This window comes from Ambystoma mexicanum, chromosome 12, assembly GCF_040938575.1.
Source record: "Ambystoma mexicanum isolate Mex_15411 chromosome 12, UKY_AmexF1_1, whole genome shotgun sequence".
In the NCBI taxonomy this organism is placed as follows: Eukaryota; Metazoa; Chordata; class Amphibia; order Caudata; family Ambystomatidae; genus Ambystoma; species Ambystoma mexicanum.
This window is the reverse complement of record NC_090936.1, coordinates 466875591-466895211: the sequence shown is the minus strand read 5'-3', so window position 1 is coordinate 466895211 and position 19621 is coordinate 466875591. Positions and strand designations below refer to the sequence as shown.

General features: G+C 45.8%; 1 protein-coding gene across 2 annotated transcripts in view; it reads right to left on the bottom strand.

Annotated features, from left to right (window-relative positions):
- KIAA1549 (KIAA1549 ortholog) overlaps window positions 1-19621 on the bottom strand; it is a 644398-nt gene that overhangs the window by 473974 nt on the left and 150803 nt on the right. The window contains exon 2 of one of the 2 annotated variants that reach the window (XM_069628735.1): window positions 19107-19226. The exons of the other annotated variant lie outside the window; for it this stretch is intronic. Within the exon in view, the coding sequence (XP_069484836.1) occupies window positions 19107-19226 (120 nt within the window). The remainder of the gene's footprint in view (window positions 1-19106; window positions 19227-19621) is intronic. 2 annotated transcript variants of the gene reach the window in all.

Here is a 19621-nt window from a genome sequence, read left to right as displayed (position 1 = left end):
AGTTACCTTGCGTGTGCTAGTATGTGTGTCTTGGTTGGTGTGTAGGTTGACCAGTCCAGCGTCTAGTGTAAATGTACAGTAGATGGAGGAGAGTAGTTAGGTACCAATACATGGTGTGGGTACAGTGACAAGCGACCAAACGGGTCTCAGATAGGTCACAGGGTGCAGTAGCTAGCGACCAAAGTGTCTAGATAGCTCACAGGGTACATTAGCAGACGACCAGGAGGGTCTAAATAGGTCACAGAGTGCAGTAGCTGGCGACCAAAGGGTCTGAATAGGTCACAGGGTACAATGGCAAGGGTCTTAGTAGGTCAAAAGGAAGGCAATTAACACCGGTCCGGCAGCAGCATGGGTCGGAGGACGGTCAGGTAGGAAATGCAGACAGGGTCAGTAGGGCAGCACATGGTAACAGATGCAAATGCTTATTGTTGCTGCTTTCTGCTATTATTCCTACATATAAATGGTATATCAGACTAAACATGGAGAGTTATATAGATATGTGGCAGAAACAAATGTAGATGTTGGTGTTCATCCACAAACTAAATATGCTTATCAGTACTCTCTCACTATAGCATAATAATCTCAACGTGACCATAGACGAGAAGAATTTCCATGTGTACAAGCATCGCCACCTTAACCCTACTCTTGTCAGCAGATAATAAAGTACAGCACAACGCTTAGGCAAGGTGAGTGAGCACGCCAATAATTAAAAACGACTCGTTGACCAATTTGAGCACCTGCTGTTATATTTTATATCAAGGCATAAAATAAGCAGTGTTGTATAGCAATTTGCTAATTAAACTGGCCCTTGTGTAGCAAAGATAGCTATTTAAATTACCTTGTTCATGCAGACCACAGCTCTGCCTGCATTCCTTGCTTGCCCTTGGGGCTCTCCATCCTCTTTTCTCCGTTTACTGCACGTTCAAAGGGGCTAATGTGGAGAGTGCAGCAGTATCACCTCCTTCACTCTTAAAGTGCCAAAAACCTGTGTGGCAGTGTTAGCAAAGTAAGGTTCTTAATTTTTCAAATAATTGCAAACCAGAATTGGGAAGTCATTTTTATTAAGCTAACTATATTCTATTTGGCAAAGACCTGTAGGTTCTAATGTTGTTTATTTTAAGGGCAGTGCTGCCATTCCATTCCTAAACAAATGAAGTTGCCTAATGCAGAATTACAGTAGTGCTACTGTAAAACGCTGCATTGTTCCCACATTTTTCAGTAAAGTTTAGATTAGTGTATCTAAATCTCATAGTCACCACTATATTTCATTTTGTTGGGGATGGTGAATCATATTGGCGAGTGAATACTTCTGAAAATGAACATACAGCCTAATGCTTTTCAAGGTAAACCTAGTTCTGTGACCTGCTGATTGGATACATCTGTGCAACGGGTGTTCAACCCATGACCTGATCCCAAACTCCTCATCATCCTATCTTTTCACCCGGTTGCTTTCTACTAGCTACTCTGAAAGTGAGATGGCCGCAAACTATGATATGCTCTGCCTACTATGCCATGCACCCTGCTTAGTCTATTACTTTGTTAACTCTTACTTAAAGAATACAGAAATCTAACTAGATGTGTATGCAAAGTAGTGCTGAATGGTTCCACCCATCTGTACATGTGTAGATGTGCTGCCATACCATACACTCTTAGTTACCCTCCAGAGTTTGCTTTGCTCTACGATTATGACTGCATTAAATATTAGCACCTGCAGAAGAGAGCTGGCCAATCCAGAAGCCGGAAGCGCAAGAGGAATCTGCAAGTAGCCACCCTCATTACATACCAACCAGCTGTGCTTCTGCCCAGCCTTGGCCCGGTCCTTGGAGATGGTGCCCCAGGCCAAGTCTCCACTGTAGTGCCACACCTCAACACCCCTCTGCCCACTCACTGCACACCTCCTGGCCCACCTGCAGGTCCTGAATATAGTTCTTTCCAATCACTGCCATATGTTAAGGAAAGCAAGAATTGAGCAAAGTGTGGTTACCTTAAGAAGAAAAAAAGTATCTGCACCCCAGATGGCAGCTCGGAGTGCTAAAAGCGATAAATATTGCTTCCATGGGTGCACAGGGCTGGAATTCTTCACTTGGGTCTTCCTTGATTGGGCTTGAGGCCTGTTAGCAGCCTTGCCCTCCCCTCCCCGAATGTGGTACTGAACGCTATATTGAAAACAGTTGAGAATAATGACACACAAGGGCCATCTTTTACACCTGAATTTGGCAGTTAACTTGCCTGCCGCAACACCATACTATGTACTTATTCTCATGACTATGACTTTCCTTTAACATTGTGTATTTTTTGATTCATGAAACTTCTAAATATCTCTTTGCGCAGCCAATGATGGGTCAAGCATACAATATATGGACACTTTCCTGTGCAACACCGACTGCACCAGGCTGCACAGAGTCTTGCACTGAAAACTGTTTTCAAAGCCTTGTTGCCATATCAATGTATGTCCATTCATGCAGCTAACCTTTACATTTACAGACATGCATCTCGCTATTACTTCAGCGGTACAAAAAATGCAGTATTGCCCATTTGATGTCATGCATAAAAATAACCTCTAGTAGCATTCAAAATATCAATACATAACTGCTAATCAAAAACGTAGGTTTGCTAATCAATACAATGTTCATTAGCAGAATCTACTAATCACATTTTTTTAAATGAATGTATGCCTTGATATTATATAGAGAAGTGTTTGCAGAACGCATGTGATGGGGTCCATGTGGCTGATCTCAGCAATAAGAACTTTTCCCTACTCTAATAAAATAGATATTTGGATCCTCAGAATGGAAAGTGGTCCCAAATGGGACATCTTCTAAATGGAAATCGATGACTTACAACTTTTAGGAACATTTCCTCCACAAAAGGCACATGTAGTCTATCAGTGGTGCTGAAGTGGTTGGAGTAGCTTTCTGCCAAAGTATGCAGTGTTGCACGAGCCCTAGAATACTGTGCTACAGGAAAGGACCACTACATGAATAATAGAGACCTCTGAAATGGCATTGAGAATAGAAGATTCAGAAGTAGTTGGTTTCCACAGAAAGAAGTGGGCATCTTTCACATGCTGAGGTTGGGGTTCAAAAAGCCTGGTGTCAAAAAGAGTATACAAAAAAAGGTAAGACCAGAAATTGGCCTTGGAAGATTTGATACAAGGCATGCAGTCTCGTGACTCCGATTACCTTTGGTTTTGTTTCTCACAGAATGGTTCTCTTGAGTCAGGCTGCTTTTAAGAAGACAGTGTGTGGCCCGGTGATTACTTGGGCTATTTGAGCCTATCAGGCAAAGGGTTGCATAGCAGCCCCTTATGGGGACTAACTTTGGGGCTATGCAAGATGAAATGGCTTGCCCCTGTATGATAATACAATTCACTTGAAGCGTAATGGTCTTCCTGGTTTCTATGAGATCTGAGCTAAGTGTTAACTGCACTGCAGATCAAGCCGTCTCTCGACCACTCCTGTACTTGGGTACTAGTGTGGTCCAACCCTAATCCAGAACCTTCTAGTCAGACCATTGAACACTTTCCATCCTTGAATATTTGCCTTTGAGGCAGACTGGCGTTCTCACATCAAGGGTGGCTTCTTTAAGTTAATTTAACAGATTTTTGACTACATCTAAGAAACTTAGAGAGGTGAGGCTGCAGTTTTGCAGGCAAAGTACTGGGAACTAAGACAGTGGGAGGCCTTGGAACTGACGAGGGCAGACTCCTTGGTAGATATTTCCACACTAAAGTTACCATCTGAAAAGGAACTATACACATCAGATGCGGCACACATTATGTGCTTTGTATTTGAATTTTAGATTATGGTACTTCCAGTGGCAACATGTATGGCAGCCTGTAAAGGTAGTCTTTTTTTTTCCAAAGAAATTCGTAGCGCTTTTTGTCATACAAAATTATACCTCAGCCTTCAACAAAGCAAGGGTAATGAAAGTACCTTTTGATGCTCATTATATAAGGTTTCCTGTTTTCAGTGTTTGTTTTTCCATTTTTGGCGGTGTTTCTCCAGGTTTTTAACACATTTTCAAAGTCATGTTGATCAGTGCCTAGTCCTTGCTTATCAGATTTCTTTTTTTTCTTTACAGACAGCTCTTTTCCAGTGTGCACTAAAATTGATATTTTATTTCTACATGTACATTATGCATAATTCCTTTAAGGATCTTTGTCCACAGGTCGCTCACAAAAGGTCGCACCAGCGGATTTCAGCAGAACAGGCTGCATCCTGCTGGTGCAACCTTCTGTGCGTGACCCCCCTCCCCCCTCGAACCTCCACTCGCTACGCAGCAACCTCCGCCCCCGTCCTCCCGCTCCCCCTGACCCCCAACTCCCCTGCTCCATTAGTGCTCTAGATAGCACAGCGGCACAACCCCGTGCACAACCTTTTGCGCCACTGGCTTCCGGCGCCACAGGTAACGTAACATAAATCTTATTAGGTTGATGCAGCCGTTATTACCTCTTACTCTTAGGGCCTCATTACACGGATGGCGGTGAACCATGGCGCTATTAGCGCCATGGTTCATGCCGGTAAAATACCGGCACCGCCTTGGTGGAAAGGGGAATTACCGCCCCATTCCAAGGTTTGCAGGGCGGTAATTCCCCCTTCCACCATTGCCCTTCCCCATTCCCATTTTTTACCCATAGGGCTCTATGGGAATGGAGAAGGCGCTAATTACGGTACCGCAATTAGCTCCACTGGTCCCTTTGCGGGTTGGTTTTTAACGCCTGCAAAAAGCAGCCGTTCAATTCCCCAACCCGCAAAGGGACCTCGTAGTAAGGCGGTAAGGATTTACCGGTACAGGTAAAATACTGGTACCGGTAAACCCTTACCGCCATCCGTGTAATGAGGCCCTTAGACTTGCAGTCCTGCATTTCTTTATGCAAAAGAAAAACTACACATCCAAAAATGCAAAGAATCAAATAAGGACTTCCTGAGCTCCAGTTGGCTGACACGAGGCAAGAGGAGAGAACCCTAAAACGTACCCTGCCCGATGTTCATATAAGCAATGGGCCACGGGAGGGGAAGGGGCCTGGGGAACAGAGGCAGGTTTAGCTGTATATCCATTTTCAAAGCAGCACGCAGGACAAAGGACGGAGCAGCCTTTTTTTAAATAAATATATCTACAGATTATATTGAAGCCCTTGGTCACAATATAAAGTGTGCATATATAGAAATAGATGCTGGGACCATAAAAAGGAAGCTGGATATTTAATTTGATGGGCATTTGGGATTCCAAATCACAGACATAACTCTGCTAACCAAACTGTACACTCATTTTGCTTTGTGTGATGAGAATAGAAGCCATCTTTCCTTGGTCCTTTTATCCAAGAGAACGTAAATGGACACGTTTGTGTTCGAGGTCGTTGGAATACAAGGAGCAATTTTATCAAGTAATCCAGTTGGATCTTTTCTCACCGTGAAGGTTTTCAGCTCTGCAGCTTTGGGAATTCAATATTTCTTTTTAAAATACAAGTTCCACAAAATAAATAAGGGAAACATATAGTATGGCCTATTTCAGTTGAGCTCATCCACAGGTACGAACATGCCTGCAAATGCCCAATGGATAACAGTGCAAATCTTGTTTTTAGTTTGCAATTTGATGCAGGAAACAATGTGTAGCAAGGTCAGCGCTGCCATCTAGTGGACACTTTTTAGACATCTTTTGAGAAACCCCTAGAATGGAACATATATGAAATTGAATTTTACTGAAAATCCAAAACGCCCATCAATAGAAAACAGTCTATAAAACCCTAACAACGTTTTGGCCCTTAATCCCCACAGCATACACACCAACTACTTGAAAACAAAGTGAGGTTCGGTTATCCACACACTAGTCCAGATTCCTCACCGAACCAAACGTCACACAGTATGGGTCAGATAGTTGCAGAGCTCTGAAGCTAATGGCGCGTGGTTCATCTCAATTGTCCTGCGCCACGTGATGTAGTAGCGAAACGCCATATGTGCTAGATCTTCGAGAGACCCACCTCAACCTCTGCAGATGGCCTTTCCGTCGCCACTACCAGGCAAAGCTGTTCTACCACTGGTTTACAGGTGGAGCCTGTCCCCTCCTCCACTCAGCCCCTATTGGTGACGTTGCTCTAAGCAGGATGCGTGCGATTAGCCTTCATCAGGCAATGACGTTCCCAATACCACCAACAAACACGTTTGGAGGACCTAGCAAGACCCCCCCCCCCCCCACGAACACACACACGGAGCACAGCCCCTGCCCCCAGCGTCTAGATTATACATTGCTACTCACAGTGGGCGCTCTCACTGGAGCAGGCATCATCTGTGAGTCAGTTCAGAGGCGAGCTCCCTTTGCTGTCCGCAGATTGAGGAGCACCTGGCCCTGTCCCCCCCCCGACCACTTGTCCTGGGAATCCCTCAGAGTGACGAACTCCAAGGCCCCTTGCATTTATATCCGAGGGAAATTAAGCCAATCGTACCTTCTAAGCCCTTAAAGTGAGTGTCCAAAAACCTTTAAAGGCAGTGTGCCCGCTGCTGCATTAATCTTAGAGCAGTAGATATTACCATCTTCCAATCTCCTCGATGCCAAATTCATATTTCGATCTTGAAACAATGTGATCCTCCCTCTAATAAAGAAATAAATAAATAAATAAATCATATAGCTTTATACAATCTCCCTTTTTCCACTGCCAACAACGCTCCTGCCTGGTTCCCGGGAAATAAATCTCGTTTGTCAAATTGGCACGTGAACCCTAGTTGCTATGACGTCCCGGAGATCCAAGACAGATTGAGTTACAGAGCGGTAGTAAACCAAGCCTGTGTGTTTTGGGGAGCAATATTAGATACTGGATACATTTACCACCAACAGCACTGCCATTTCCCACCGTTGCTTTGGCAATCATCTTTAAGTCCACTGCAAAGAAATATGCAGCTGTGCTGCCATGCAGAATCTACCCCAGTCAGGCATCCAAGACCTCCCCCACCTCCCTGAGTTTCAACCCACCAGGCACCAGGAGAGCTTTCTTCGCCACTATTGGCCCTTCGCCTCCCGGTTATATGTTATATGATGGCCATATCTAATGCTAGAAGGTCTCTATTCGGAAAACAAGTGGGGAGGGCTGGCAACAGGTATCAAATCCTAGGTAGGATGTACTCACACTTCCTAACCATAAAACCGTTAGCGTCCTCTACCGTCCCATCTCTGCATTGCATGCTTCCAAGAGAGAACCATAGTTGAATGTATATAAGTTGCCCACTTTCAGGGGAATATTAACTCCCAGATAGCGCTACCCTTGAGTTGATCCACGCCAATCCCACCGTTCTGGCAATAGTCTTATGCTTCACCAGTGAGAGATAGAAAGCAAGCCATTCTGATTTTGTCTCATTCATTCTAAAGGCTGAGACACTTGAATATTCCCTCATTTCCTACTGTAGGTGTTTTAGAGAGGACAACGGGTCAGTTGGAGAAACTAACACATCATTGGCAACCGCTACTAGTTTATACTCCTTGTGCCCCTTGAAGCGCTTCCCCTAATTTATAAAGTACTTATAGGGGCTAACAACTTCGAAATATTATGGAATGACAATTTTGGCAGGTCAGTTACTATGAAACTGAATGAGTTGTCCAGGATAAGATTGGGTCCGTCACCAATTTTGGCACTTGACCGCATTCTTTCCCAGCGGTTATCAAAGTGCAAGATGCAGTTATTTGTGAATGTATGACTTTCCTGAATTATAAATAATACTCTGATTTGTAGATTGAAGTTAGGAAGTACACAAGTCACATGATAAACCAACACGACAATATTACGAAATAAATCTGTGCAGAAGGATGCTGTACAAAAGGAGAATGAGTGTAGATGCATTTTCTCCATTATAAATGGAAGCTCTAAAAGTATCAGAATACTATGTGATGTGCACCTAAACGATCTCACTCTGGGTTGTCTAGTGTGTTTTCAAGATTTAAACACTCCCACTGTAAGATTGTTTGTGAAATGTTCAGCTGCATATAGTCACTGTTTGACACAGACTTGCATATTGTTCTTCATGATGTGAAGAAAAACCTTTGAAACTGTAAAAATAAACAAAGCAAACGTATTTTGTGTCAAATAAGCAGACCCTAAAATAAGCTTTCTAGACGCCTGCCACATTTGGTCTACTCTCCCTGGTCTTTCCACTCCAATAGCCTACATGGACCCAAAGAGCAGGATTTGTGCATAATGTGAGAAAGTAAATCCTTTCACCGAAGACAGTACAGTACTATATTTTCTTTACTTATTTTATTTATTGTTTGCTTGTTAGGCGCTTACACAGTAAATAAATTCTGTTTCAAAGCACCCACAGGCCAACGGGGAGGGAACATGGGAATGAGACACATTCAAATACACAGAAATATTAAAGACAGTGGAGGGGGAAAAAGGACAAACCTACTATGCCTTGTGAATATTCAGAACGTGCAAGTGCAGCAATGAAGAGGCCAGTGGGGGTAGGTGCTATGGTGTCCGTGCTCGTGGGTGAGCCACAGATGAAGCACAAGGTATGTTAAATGTTAAAGGTATTTGTACCGCGCACCGTCACAAATAGAGTTGGTCCCCAGGCGCTCTGGCGGATCTGCAAATGAGAAGGTTGGATGTAGGATAGTGAGAGGAGTGGTGTTCTGCTTCAACTCGGTATACACCGGGTGCTGAGCTTCTGTGCGAGTATTGGATCGATGGCAGTCCTCGTGTGCTGTTGATGTTGCTTATGTGTTGTTGCGGTGTTGTGAATTGTGTGCGGGTTGTTGCGCGAGAGATGGTTGTGTGAGATTTTTGAGTGAGATAAGTCTGCAGAAATGCGGAGTTTTTTGTTTGTCGGTTGTATGAAGGTTAACAGAAGTTCAGAAATCTGTCCGAATGTGGCACTCGCCAATCCTCCCAATTTCATTGGGGTGGGCAAAAGGGCTACGCCTGGCAGGGTTTGGTTTGTGTGGGGCGCTCCCTGTGCTGTTCTAACGTGCTTTGTAAGTGTTATTATTGCTCCTCGCCGTTCTAGTCTAGCCAGCTCTGTAGGTGTTCTAATGCTGATGAATTGATTAATGTGAGTTGGGTGTCTATTCTCCTCCTTGGGTGCTGGGGCTGGTGTAGCGGCCTCCTCTCAAACTTTCTATCTAAATGCGTCTGCCGGTTTGGATATGGTACATCCGGGGGGGAGTGGGTGAGACATTTAGGGCTTTAGTCTGGGTCTGAGTAGGTGATCAGTCTCCGGAGATCTCCTTTTGTGGCCATTTCCCATGATATTTTATGGTCTGTCGTGTGGTCGGTTCTTTGGGTTCAGTGTTTGTCCATTTGAGAGTGGCCGAGGTTGGTGTTATTTTTGTTGTTTTAATGAGGTGGGCATTCTAGTGCGTCGCTGTTGTGGTTACGCTGTGAAGAGCCATGATTTGAGGAGTTTCCTGAATGCTAGGCGGTTTGTTGTGTTCTGTATATTCTTAGGTAGGTCATTCCAGGTTTTTGGTGCCTGGTGAGAGAAAGAGGATCCTCCGAGTTTTCTTCTGTTATAGGGTTTTGGTTCCAGGCGGATGTCGGTGCTTGATCTCAGTGTTCTTGTCGGTTGATGTAGGCGTAGTTTATCGCTAAGGAATTCTGCGCCTTGTTTGTGTATTGCTCTGTGACTGATGCACATGGACCTGAACTATGGTAAATGCAACCCGGCCTGGAGTGGAAAGTGTGAGCCTCCAGGGCGGAGGGTGTGCCGAGGCAAGTGCTGAAGGGGGTGGTGTGTGGGAGGTCACGGGCCCCGAGGATGCATAGGGGCCCATGACACCAATCACAGCAACTGTGAGATTAGCAGAGGAGAGAAGAATGGAAGGAGAAGGCAAAAAAGAAAGTCTTGAGGAGCTTTCGGAACTTAAGAAAGTCCTGCTCAAGACATAGAGGGAGGGGGAGGCTGTTCCATAGGCAGGGGCCAGCTGAGGAAAGCGATCGACCTCCTGCCTTTTGTTTAGAGAAACACTTTACCCACAGAGTTGATGCCAGAGGGAGTGTATTTAGTAAGAGAGAGTTGCAGACAGCCATGTGAATGATGCAGAGGGACTTGAATTTAATCTGTGCAGCAACCAGAAGCCAGTGAAGACTCTTTAGGGCAGGAGAGATGCGGTCCCTGGTCTTAAGGCCAAGGATCAGTCTTGCTGCCCCTTTCTGGTTGGCTGGATTAGTTGGAGGGGTCGCTCAAGGGCATGCTTCAGTTCCCTGCTTGCGGAAGGCTTATTCGCAATTTCATGTATTTGTTGGGCACTGGGGGCGTGGGGTGAGAGCTCAGCAGTTATGATGCTCTTTGTCCAGCAGCCATCTTTGAATCCAGGTGCCTGCAAAGTTGACTGCATCTCCCCAACACCACGCAAGTTTCACTGGCTCCCCCTACCCACCAGGATCATGTTGAAAACTGCATGCATCACCTACAAAGCAGTCTCAAATGGAACAGCAACATACTTGGCCGCAAGTAGCAAAACTTTCAAAAGGTTGGAGTCAAAGCTAACCCACAGAGAGAAGACTCGCAATCAGTCTTACTCCTGCAACGCCCCGACCATCTGGAATTCAATCCTGGCAGAGGTTCAAAATGCCCCTACCATTCTCCAGTTCTGAAAAACACTAAAAGCGTGGCTCTTTCAACAATGCCTGCAGGAGGAATACATTTCTCTATAGCGTTACCTTGCCCATTATGTCTTCTACATCTCACTAATGCTGCTGCCGTCATTTTGAGCATATCTTAGCATCAAAAGCAAGAAACTGTCATATTCCCAGTTGTGAGCACCCGCTAATGTGCTTATATAACTTAGCGTTATACACGGACGATAAAAAGTAGGCCCAGTAACGACCATAAGTGACAAGAGGGTTTACACACTAGTGCCAGCCTCTAAGGTTCCATCACGAGCTCATTCATAACGCTCATTCTGATGTTTAATTAAAATCTCTTTCATACACTTTTCAGAGATTCTGCAAAGACAATTGGAACTAAGCATTTGCCATGCAACTAGATACACTGACTGCCATGCTGCCGAAGTATTATTATTTCGAGGTAAATAGAAGACAAGTCCTTCAACGAGGTTAGGTCCTGGCTGGGAGTCAAACCTGTTGCGACAATACTCCCATGAACCCCAACACATCTTTGATAAATAACCTATACCAGGGCCGGACTGCGACACCAGACAATTGAGGCCTAGCTTTAGAAATGGCAGTGAGTACACAGGAAATGAAGTCCCCACACATGCATGTGGCAGAAGGCAACAGAGCTGCGGTCATTCCCCAAATTCTATAAAGTAAACTATGAAATCTAGAAGAAGGTCAGCTCATTCATGCATTAGCAACCCGTGACTGTATATGCATTCAGGAAGAGGCAGGTTTGCCAGGGCTCAGGCCAACGGCATGAAACATAAGAGGACAATCGCCAGTGTGATGAAAAGGAGGAGAGAAGGAGTAGCGAAGAAACAATGCAGAGACATGCGAGGAGTCAGTGTTGTTTGAAGTGGGGAGATTAGTCTGGGGCGATGCATACTGGTGCATTTTCTGCAGGCAGGGCACTCTGGGCATGATGTCATGAGGCAAAGGGCACTTCTTACTACAACCTGGCTTGAACCCCCTTGATCTGTACCAATCCCATGTGACTTTTGCCTACAAAAGGAAAGGGGGGCCCCTTAATCGCTTGATTCATCTCTGAGCTTACACAAGGATATAAATAATTCATTTGGACCTATGCTGGGGATACAGTCATTTCTAATGTCCTCTGCCAGAGAGGTGAAGACAAAAGGCATCCTAGGAAGAAGAGAGCTCTGTGCCTTAACCATCCCCGTGGAACATTGGGGGTGAACTGCTGTTGGACCAAGGACTCTTAATTGGCTGCACAGGAAGCAGACTCCTGTTCACTGGAGGTACAGCATCCCTCTTAAGTGCCAGCCAAGCTTTGTGGAATGGGAGAGGAGAACAGAAGGACTCACCTTGCCTGATCTCTGGATTCAAACTCCCAGGAACCTTGACATTACGAGGCAGCTGGAATCCTGTTTTTCTGCCTTGAGGCGCCTCTGAACGTGATAGGCTGCACTTGGCACCTTTAAGCCAGTAGGGTTTGGAGGAAGGTTTGAAGAATTGATGGCCCCCTGTGCAATTAATTGGTTAAATTAATACCCTGTGCAACTAATTGGTTAAGTTAATTGATCTGATATGTCCTGCAGCCTATAACATGGTTTGTCCGGGAACAAAAAACTCCAAAGATTCCTAATGGTATTAAGTATGGGTGAACTGTCGTTCAGCACACGGGACTCTACCCGAGAATGTAACAGATTGGCTATTCAGCCGCCTACCAGAACGGACACCGCTCGAACGCTCAAGACCCAGATGCCCTTAATAAGGACCACCCACCACATACCCGCCGCCTTGATAAAGACTTAGGTCGAAACACGTGTTAGCTTCTTTCTCACATGCACCTAGCGTTCATGCTAGGTCAACTGGATATTTACCAACAAATAAGCCTTACTTGCGAACACGAACCAAGAGTTGCTAACTTCTTTCAAACCGATAAACGGGAAATTAACGGTTCCAACCATTCTCCAGCGCCATTACCAAACAAGGCTTGCATGTTCACCCACCTTTAAGCCAGCACAAGTTCTGCAGCGTTGCTCTTGGAACTCTATGCCAACTTAGAGCCAATTGCTGCATCTCGAGCAATGGAGACATTGGCACAATCCATTGCTGCAGGCCGTCTCGGGCAACACTCCCCCCCTCACCCCCCCCTGTTCAAAGGATCAACCTTCAAGGGAGCAACTGGTTCGAGTGCCAACTCGACCTGCTGGAAACTACTGAACTTGATGCTACGAATACAGACTCGGCCAAGCAGAAGCCACCGTCTTGCCAGCGATTGAAATTAAGCTCGAATCGTTGGGAGAAATTGTTTTACCATCTTGAATGCCTATTAGCCCCTTCAGGAACCTGCACCGTTGAACTGACTCAAGTCGACAGTCAGTAGGATCACACGAATTCAAAGCTTTTCAACATCAGCTCGACTGCAGGTAAAGCGCCAAGAAGCCCATCTCAAAGCGGTCGAGCGCCCAAAGATGAAAACAAAGGTGCTGTGGAATGGCCCTGTCCTCCCCTCTGGGACCACAGCGTCTTAAGCTCACCTTCTCTACTTTGTCTTAAAGACATATCCTTTGAACAGCGACGCACTGCCAATCTTGTTTCTGAACACCCCTCCCCAGCTATGCAGAGTGTATTTTTCAAAAGTCTGCATTCTATAGTTTTATAGAACCTGGATTGACCATATTATGGGCCGTTGCACTTAAGTTGTTAAGGTTGCTGCTACTATCACCTCACAGCCCTCTTGAAGAATATAGCTTGCTCTTGAACTACATGTGCCATCAGAAAAGGCAAAGGAGGTATTTCTTCTCGGCTGTGTCTGTTTCACCCTTATGACTGGGATCACTGCTAGTTTGATAGTAGTGTGGGGTTGAGTAGGCAGTGTTGTAGCCTCTACTCATCTCAATACTCCTGCACAGCAATAGTCGTTTTGTTAGACTTAAGAATCCCTCTACTGATCCACCGACCCTTCCAACATACCTTATCCAAACTCCTAAGAGACGGATTTCCAACTTAATCACCCATTACCTTGTCGCTGAATCTTTGGTGTTCCCAATCGGTTGAGCTTCCATAGAATGCACTCCGATGAAATAGGTTTCAGTCATATCTCTAATTTTGCAAGCATCACCCAAAATAACCTTCTCTTCCCGAGTCTCGGGAGGATAGCTCAGCAGTAACGTGCTAGCTTTGGAAGTCAGACGACACGGAGCAACACAGGTTCGATCCCCGGGTCCGCGCTTAGAAACCTCTGGGTATTAAGTGCATTATAAATAACCTATCATATCATATCCCCATCATCATCCTTCTGGGATTTAAAGGCAAATTGCATCTAGTCAATCATGGCATCCTCCTAACAGCCATGTCCAGTTTAGCCTTGACAGGCAGACCACTTCCTTAAATTTCCTTCTCAGAGAGCGTGGTCCTACTTGGTGTCCTGGTGAATGATCAAGTCAATGCTAAATCCAATACCGGAGTCTGTCCTGAAGGCTTTTTTGTCCCTTTTACTTCCTCCTCTCCTTGTTCTACAGCACTCCCTTTGGCAATATTTCATCTTTGAGCTTCTCCCAACTGTCTTCTCTCTGCTCTTCATCTCTCTACTACAAATGCGGTTATCTCACAGCAGTTAGTTACTTGCCCGCTAAGCACTGGCTAATCTTAATCCAGCCAAAATGGAGAGTATCCCCTTTCCCTTATGTACTAGCTACTACAGCCACTCCCTACATGTTCCTTTTCTCTGAATACCTCTTTCCTTCCTAAAACCGAGAGGGCCAATATATGGGATTCACAACCTTAGTCTTAACTACCACATGAACACTGCCATCTACTTGGCATCTGCAAGCACCATTATGTTCAAGCAGGAGCCTTATAAATGCCCTAGCTCTGAGCAAACTCGGCTACAGTAACATCTTCAAGTTAAAAAAGCCTTTAGAGAAAGACCGTCAAAATACATTGTACAAAACAGATCGCTACAAATACGTCCTTTCAATTTTCAAGCTATCAGTCTCGGGAGGATAGCTCAGGGGCAACATGCTCGCCTTGGAATCAAGACAAAACGGCGCAACCCAAGTTCGATCCCCAGGTCCGTGCTTAGAAACCTCTGGGTATTAAGCGCGTTATAAATAACCTATGATATCATATATCTGTAGCATTGCTTAACCCTCCCTTGCTGTGCGATCCTTCCCCCAGGCCACGTCTGCTCATTCCACCAACACCACGTAACCAACCGGAAACCTCTTGTGCCAGATCCAAATTCATGCGCTTTCCCCCACTTGATCTACCCCCCTCCCCCAATGATAGAATGTGCAATCCCGCAGGGAAAGAGTTGACACTGATTGCCCACTGGACTGAAGAAGAGAGTGCCCTTGTATCATGCTGACCCACTAACTGCCCCAAATCTGCTTAGTTATCGCAAACTTACAGATCTCTTATGAACCATTTTACTGTGACCTTTACAGATACATTTTGTGCCAGAAGGGCCCCAAAACACTCAGGATTTCCATTCTATCCTAGGTCCCCCGGATCCATCAATCAGCATCCGTTTCCGCTGTGCTTAGGATGGTGGTTCAGAGGAAGCCAAACCCTGCTTCACACCATCACAAACTACAAACACACCAGCCAGAGACAGCCCTGAAAAACAAGCCATTGACAGAACCTGCAGAACTGAAACTATGGCCCTCATTCTGACTCAGGCGTTAAGGGGTTTACGGCGCCGTAAACGGCGCCGACCCTTAATGCCTGATTACAAGGTTCCCTTTACGGGATGGCTTTTAACGGCTGCTTTTTTGCAGCCGTTAAAATCCATGCCGCAAAGGGACCTTGGCGATAATTACGGCACCGTAATTTACGGTGCCGTAATTATCGCCTTTCCCCATTCCCATTATGCCCTATGGGGCGAAAATGGGAATGGGGAAGGGTAAAATGGGAAATGGGGATTTACAGCCCCACTCACCTTGGAATGGGGCGGTAAATCCGCCAACCACTATGGCGTAAACATAGTTTACGCCATGGTGGTAAGGGTACGACCCAGGCGGTAACTTACCGCCTGGGTCGTAATGAGGGCCTATGAAATAATACTACACGCCATTGCAAAACCCCCTTGCCTGCCTTTAGCTTGTGACGAGCAATACAACCATTTCCATGAATGGTTCCTGGTAAAGCAGGTTCGTCTGAGCCATAAAGTCATTGTGGCCTCCTTTGGGGGCCTCGAGTCAGTTAAATAAGTTTTGCAGCAGACCACAATATGCCATAGTGATGACTACAGATCAGGCTGGGGTGCAGGGAGATTTCAGAGTTATGGTTCAGCGAGGGTACGGGGCATGCCTCTGCTATGTTAGACTGCAATGCTAATGTGCATAGCTACTGCATATAGTAAATTGTAGATTGCTTTCCAATAAATGCTCGCCCAATTCCATGTCCCTTCTCTGCAATGCGTACATAGAAAAACATCAGAAATGCTGTGCTTTCGATTACGCAACTCTCATCACAAGTTGGGCGATTTACCGGCAGTGTTACTGCTGGGATACCGCCAGGGCCAACAGCGTTACTGCCAAACCCTCCGCCGCTATTAGCGCCAGATCACAGGTTTGGCGGAATGGTAATTCTGCATTGTGTCCATTCGGGAATTCCCCATTCCCTATTGGGCCCAATGGGGAATGTTCGGCGCAACTACCGTTGCGGTATTACCGCGCGGTAAATGCGCTGAAAATCGGCAAATTCCCAGCTCATTTACCCCCAGCTCAGAGCTGGGGTAAATGCAGCCAAACCTGTGATTTGGCGGACCCTTAAATGCACCGGTAATAGCGTTACCGCCAGGGTCAGATTGGCCCCTCTGCCTTTCGGCCTGTGGCTGGGCCGAAATCGTCCCTGGGGGGTGGGGGGAGGTTTCTGGCCATGCCTGGGCCGGTTTGGGAAGAAAAAAAAATCTGATTTTTTTTTTCCATTTTTTTTCTCCAAAAAGCCTTTCATACTTCTTAGGTCGATAAATGAGTACCAACACAGGTTGGGTGATATTGTATGCATATTTGTTCAATAAAAAAATAGCTTAAGCGTAAGTGCTATACAATAACATATCATTTGGCCTTGGACGCCTGCTTGGATTCACAGTAATTTAGTGTACTTAGGAACAATGCTATTTGATGCCACTTCCTGTTTTGTCGAGGGGTGAGAGGCCATGTTTCATCGCTTCCCGGGATGTAACCTTGGGGTGGGGTCAAATGACATCACTTCTGGTGATGCCCTCAGAGGTCAAGGGTCGTGAGGCGAGGGGTGGGCCACATTTTTGAGGTGAGGGATGAGCCACTTTTTTGAGGGGTGGGCCACTTCTTTGAGGTGAGGGGTGGGCCACTTTTTTTGGGGTGACCGGGCCTATTTCTTGTCCCAGTCTGACCCTGGTAAACGCCATATTTAAGGGTTAGCGGCAAACTCGTGATGAGGCTGATGTGGCACAATGCGGAAGCAATATGTACTCCAGTTTATTATGCATTTATTTTGTAATTATTGACTGGTATGTCAAGGCTATCACCCCCAGTGAAGTTTCCTTTGTAAGGTGTAAATCTCTACTGCACCATCTCGATTTATTTTTTTCGAGTGGGCGCCAAAGTAGGCTGCGCCAATTTCCACCAGACTTCTAGCCAAATTCCAGCAGTCAATGTGGGTGGCCGGTTTGAGGAATCGGCCTGCTGTCTGCCTTTCGGTGCTTGCAGGTTCGCGCCACAATGGGCCAGGCTGCCTCGCGCCGCATTGCTGGCTTTGTTCTGAGCCGTTGCTCGGGGATAGCCTGTCTTTCTGTCCAGCCAAGCTTGGGAATATGAAGCAGCTTCCGGTGACAGAGCAACAGCCCCTCTTATATATTCCGTTGCTAGACTGCTCTTCTTCATAGCATGTCCCAAGCTCCACGCGTTCATAATTCTAGCAAGCGGAGAACGATCTCTCTGAAAAGACAGCTCAAAGGTTTGTTTTACATTTTAGGTTCATACCCATTTTCAGAGCCTTTTAATTTCATAGCCTGGAACAAACCGGCTCCAACTATAAGTCTGTTTTTTCCCTGCGGTCAGGAAATGAGCTCAGAACGTGTTGGTTTCTGTTCGGGTACTTTAATATGTTTGGCACATTACGATTTTCTAAATTATTCAGGGATTTTAAATATTCTCAATGTACAGTTACGTGGAATAGTAAAGATCAAGAATGTGACATGTAGACTGTGGCAATGTGCATTTAGCATTAGAAGGAACATATCTCAGTGCTATATCACAGGCGGATCGGTAGGTGCTCCGAGCTGCCGCCCAGGTGATTCCTATACCACCTGGACCCTGTTCCTATATAAAAAGTATGTGCTTGGTTTCCACCCACTCTGCAGGTCCTCTTTCACTTCAAGTGCTCCTTCTGTAATGCCAACAAAGGCAACGGTGTAACACTTCTGTTTGCCACAGTTGCCAACCGCTCCGGTTGCCACTCTGCTGGCTGTTCACATTTAAATAATTCAGCAAGCATCCCGCGTGGCCACATCCAAGCATGACCGCCTCTGTGTATCCGCTCCCACTCCTTGGCCTTCCACCACCGACTCGAACCATCTATGCCAAGTTTTCACAAAGTCATCTTATGGTACTGGTTTTCTGTTGCTACTTCATAAAAGGTCACGGCTTTAAATGTCCCAAGTTACAAACACTTGCTCTCTTTTATGATATGATAGTTTATTTATATAGCGCCTATACAGAATGTGTTTCAAAGCGCTTCAAGGCAAGGGAGGGAACAAGGTAAATACAATGGCATTCTTACAGGCCATGAACAGTAAGGATGTGAAATTAACTATCGTACTCGGCCTGACGACATTTCAGATAGTGCAAGAGCAAAGACATAGATAAGGAAGGGAGGGGGAGAGTGGGAAGGAAATGGGAACAGACAGGTGACTACCGTACTAGGCCTGACAACATTTCTGGTAGAGCCGGAAAAAACAAAATGTGAGGGAGAGGGGTGCAGAAAGGGCGGGGAGGAACAAAACAAGCGACTATCATACTAGGCCTGACGACATTTCAGATGGGGACAAGTAATCATCATACTAGTTACAGGGGCAATTCTGATAGAGTAAGTGCATAGAAGAAAGTAAGGGGAGGAGTGGAGGAGATAGGAAAAGGGAGAAGGGGAGAGGAGGAGAGAACAGAGTAAGCAGTCAAAAAGAGTGGAGAAGCAAGAGTGGAGAGCGAATACAATTGCAGAAGTCAGTAGTAACTCATAATGTTGCAAGTCTGGATACAAGATGAAGATGGGAACAGCATGATTTAGGGCCACCACGAGAAAGGGTGGCACACAGTGAATCAATGAAGTCCATAAAAGTCGAATCCAGCATTGGCCACAAGACGGTGATGGTGAAACCAGAATGTATCGGGACAGACTGCTGCAGAAGTAGGCTGGAGGAGGGTACGGGGGAGCAGGGTAGAAGTATCAAGAAAAACAGGCAACACCTGTGTGCAAGGAGGGAGGGGCACAAGGGAACATCACAGGGGGACCAGAGGAGTGGGGATGGCCTGTGGGGACAGATGTTTACCTGCTGTCTGAACAGGGGTTTGGGCCCTGGGTCCTCCTGGTCTGAACAGGTCCAAACAGAAATTGCCCTTTTCGTCAACTGCCCTTCGCTTCGGAGGCCCGGGCGAGAGACGCCCTTGATCTAAGAGTTAAGAATAGGAAGGAAGAGGCAGGGCTAAGACACTCCAATGAAAATATCAATAAACATATCACGTTTTTTGTCAAGCAATGTTTTAGCATATTGAGGTGTCGTCGCTCTCACACAACCTAACATACATCGGGGAAAGCCAATAGATGTTTCATCGGCCTGCTGCCCCCCCAACCCTCTCAGATACCTTCGCTACTGTATGTCTCCCTCCCCCACATCGAGTGTGACTATAACAAACAGGCATTCAAAAGATCAGTACATTTTCAAAACATCCTTACTGCATAAAACATGTTTTTTACACTGGTATTTTTGTGAAATAATAAAAACAAGCGCACAAATATACATCAGGTAAACCTTATTTAATATGCGTCCACCTAACCGGTCTCATG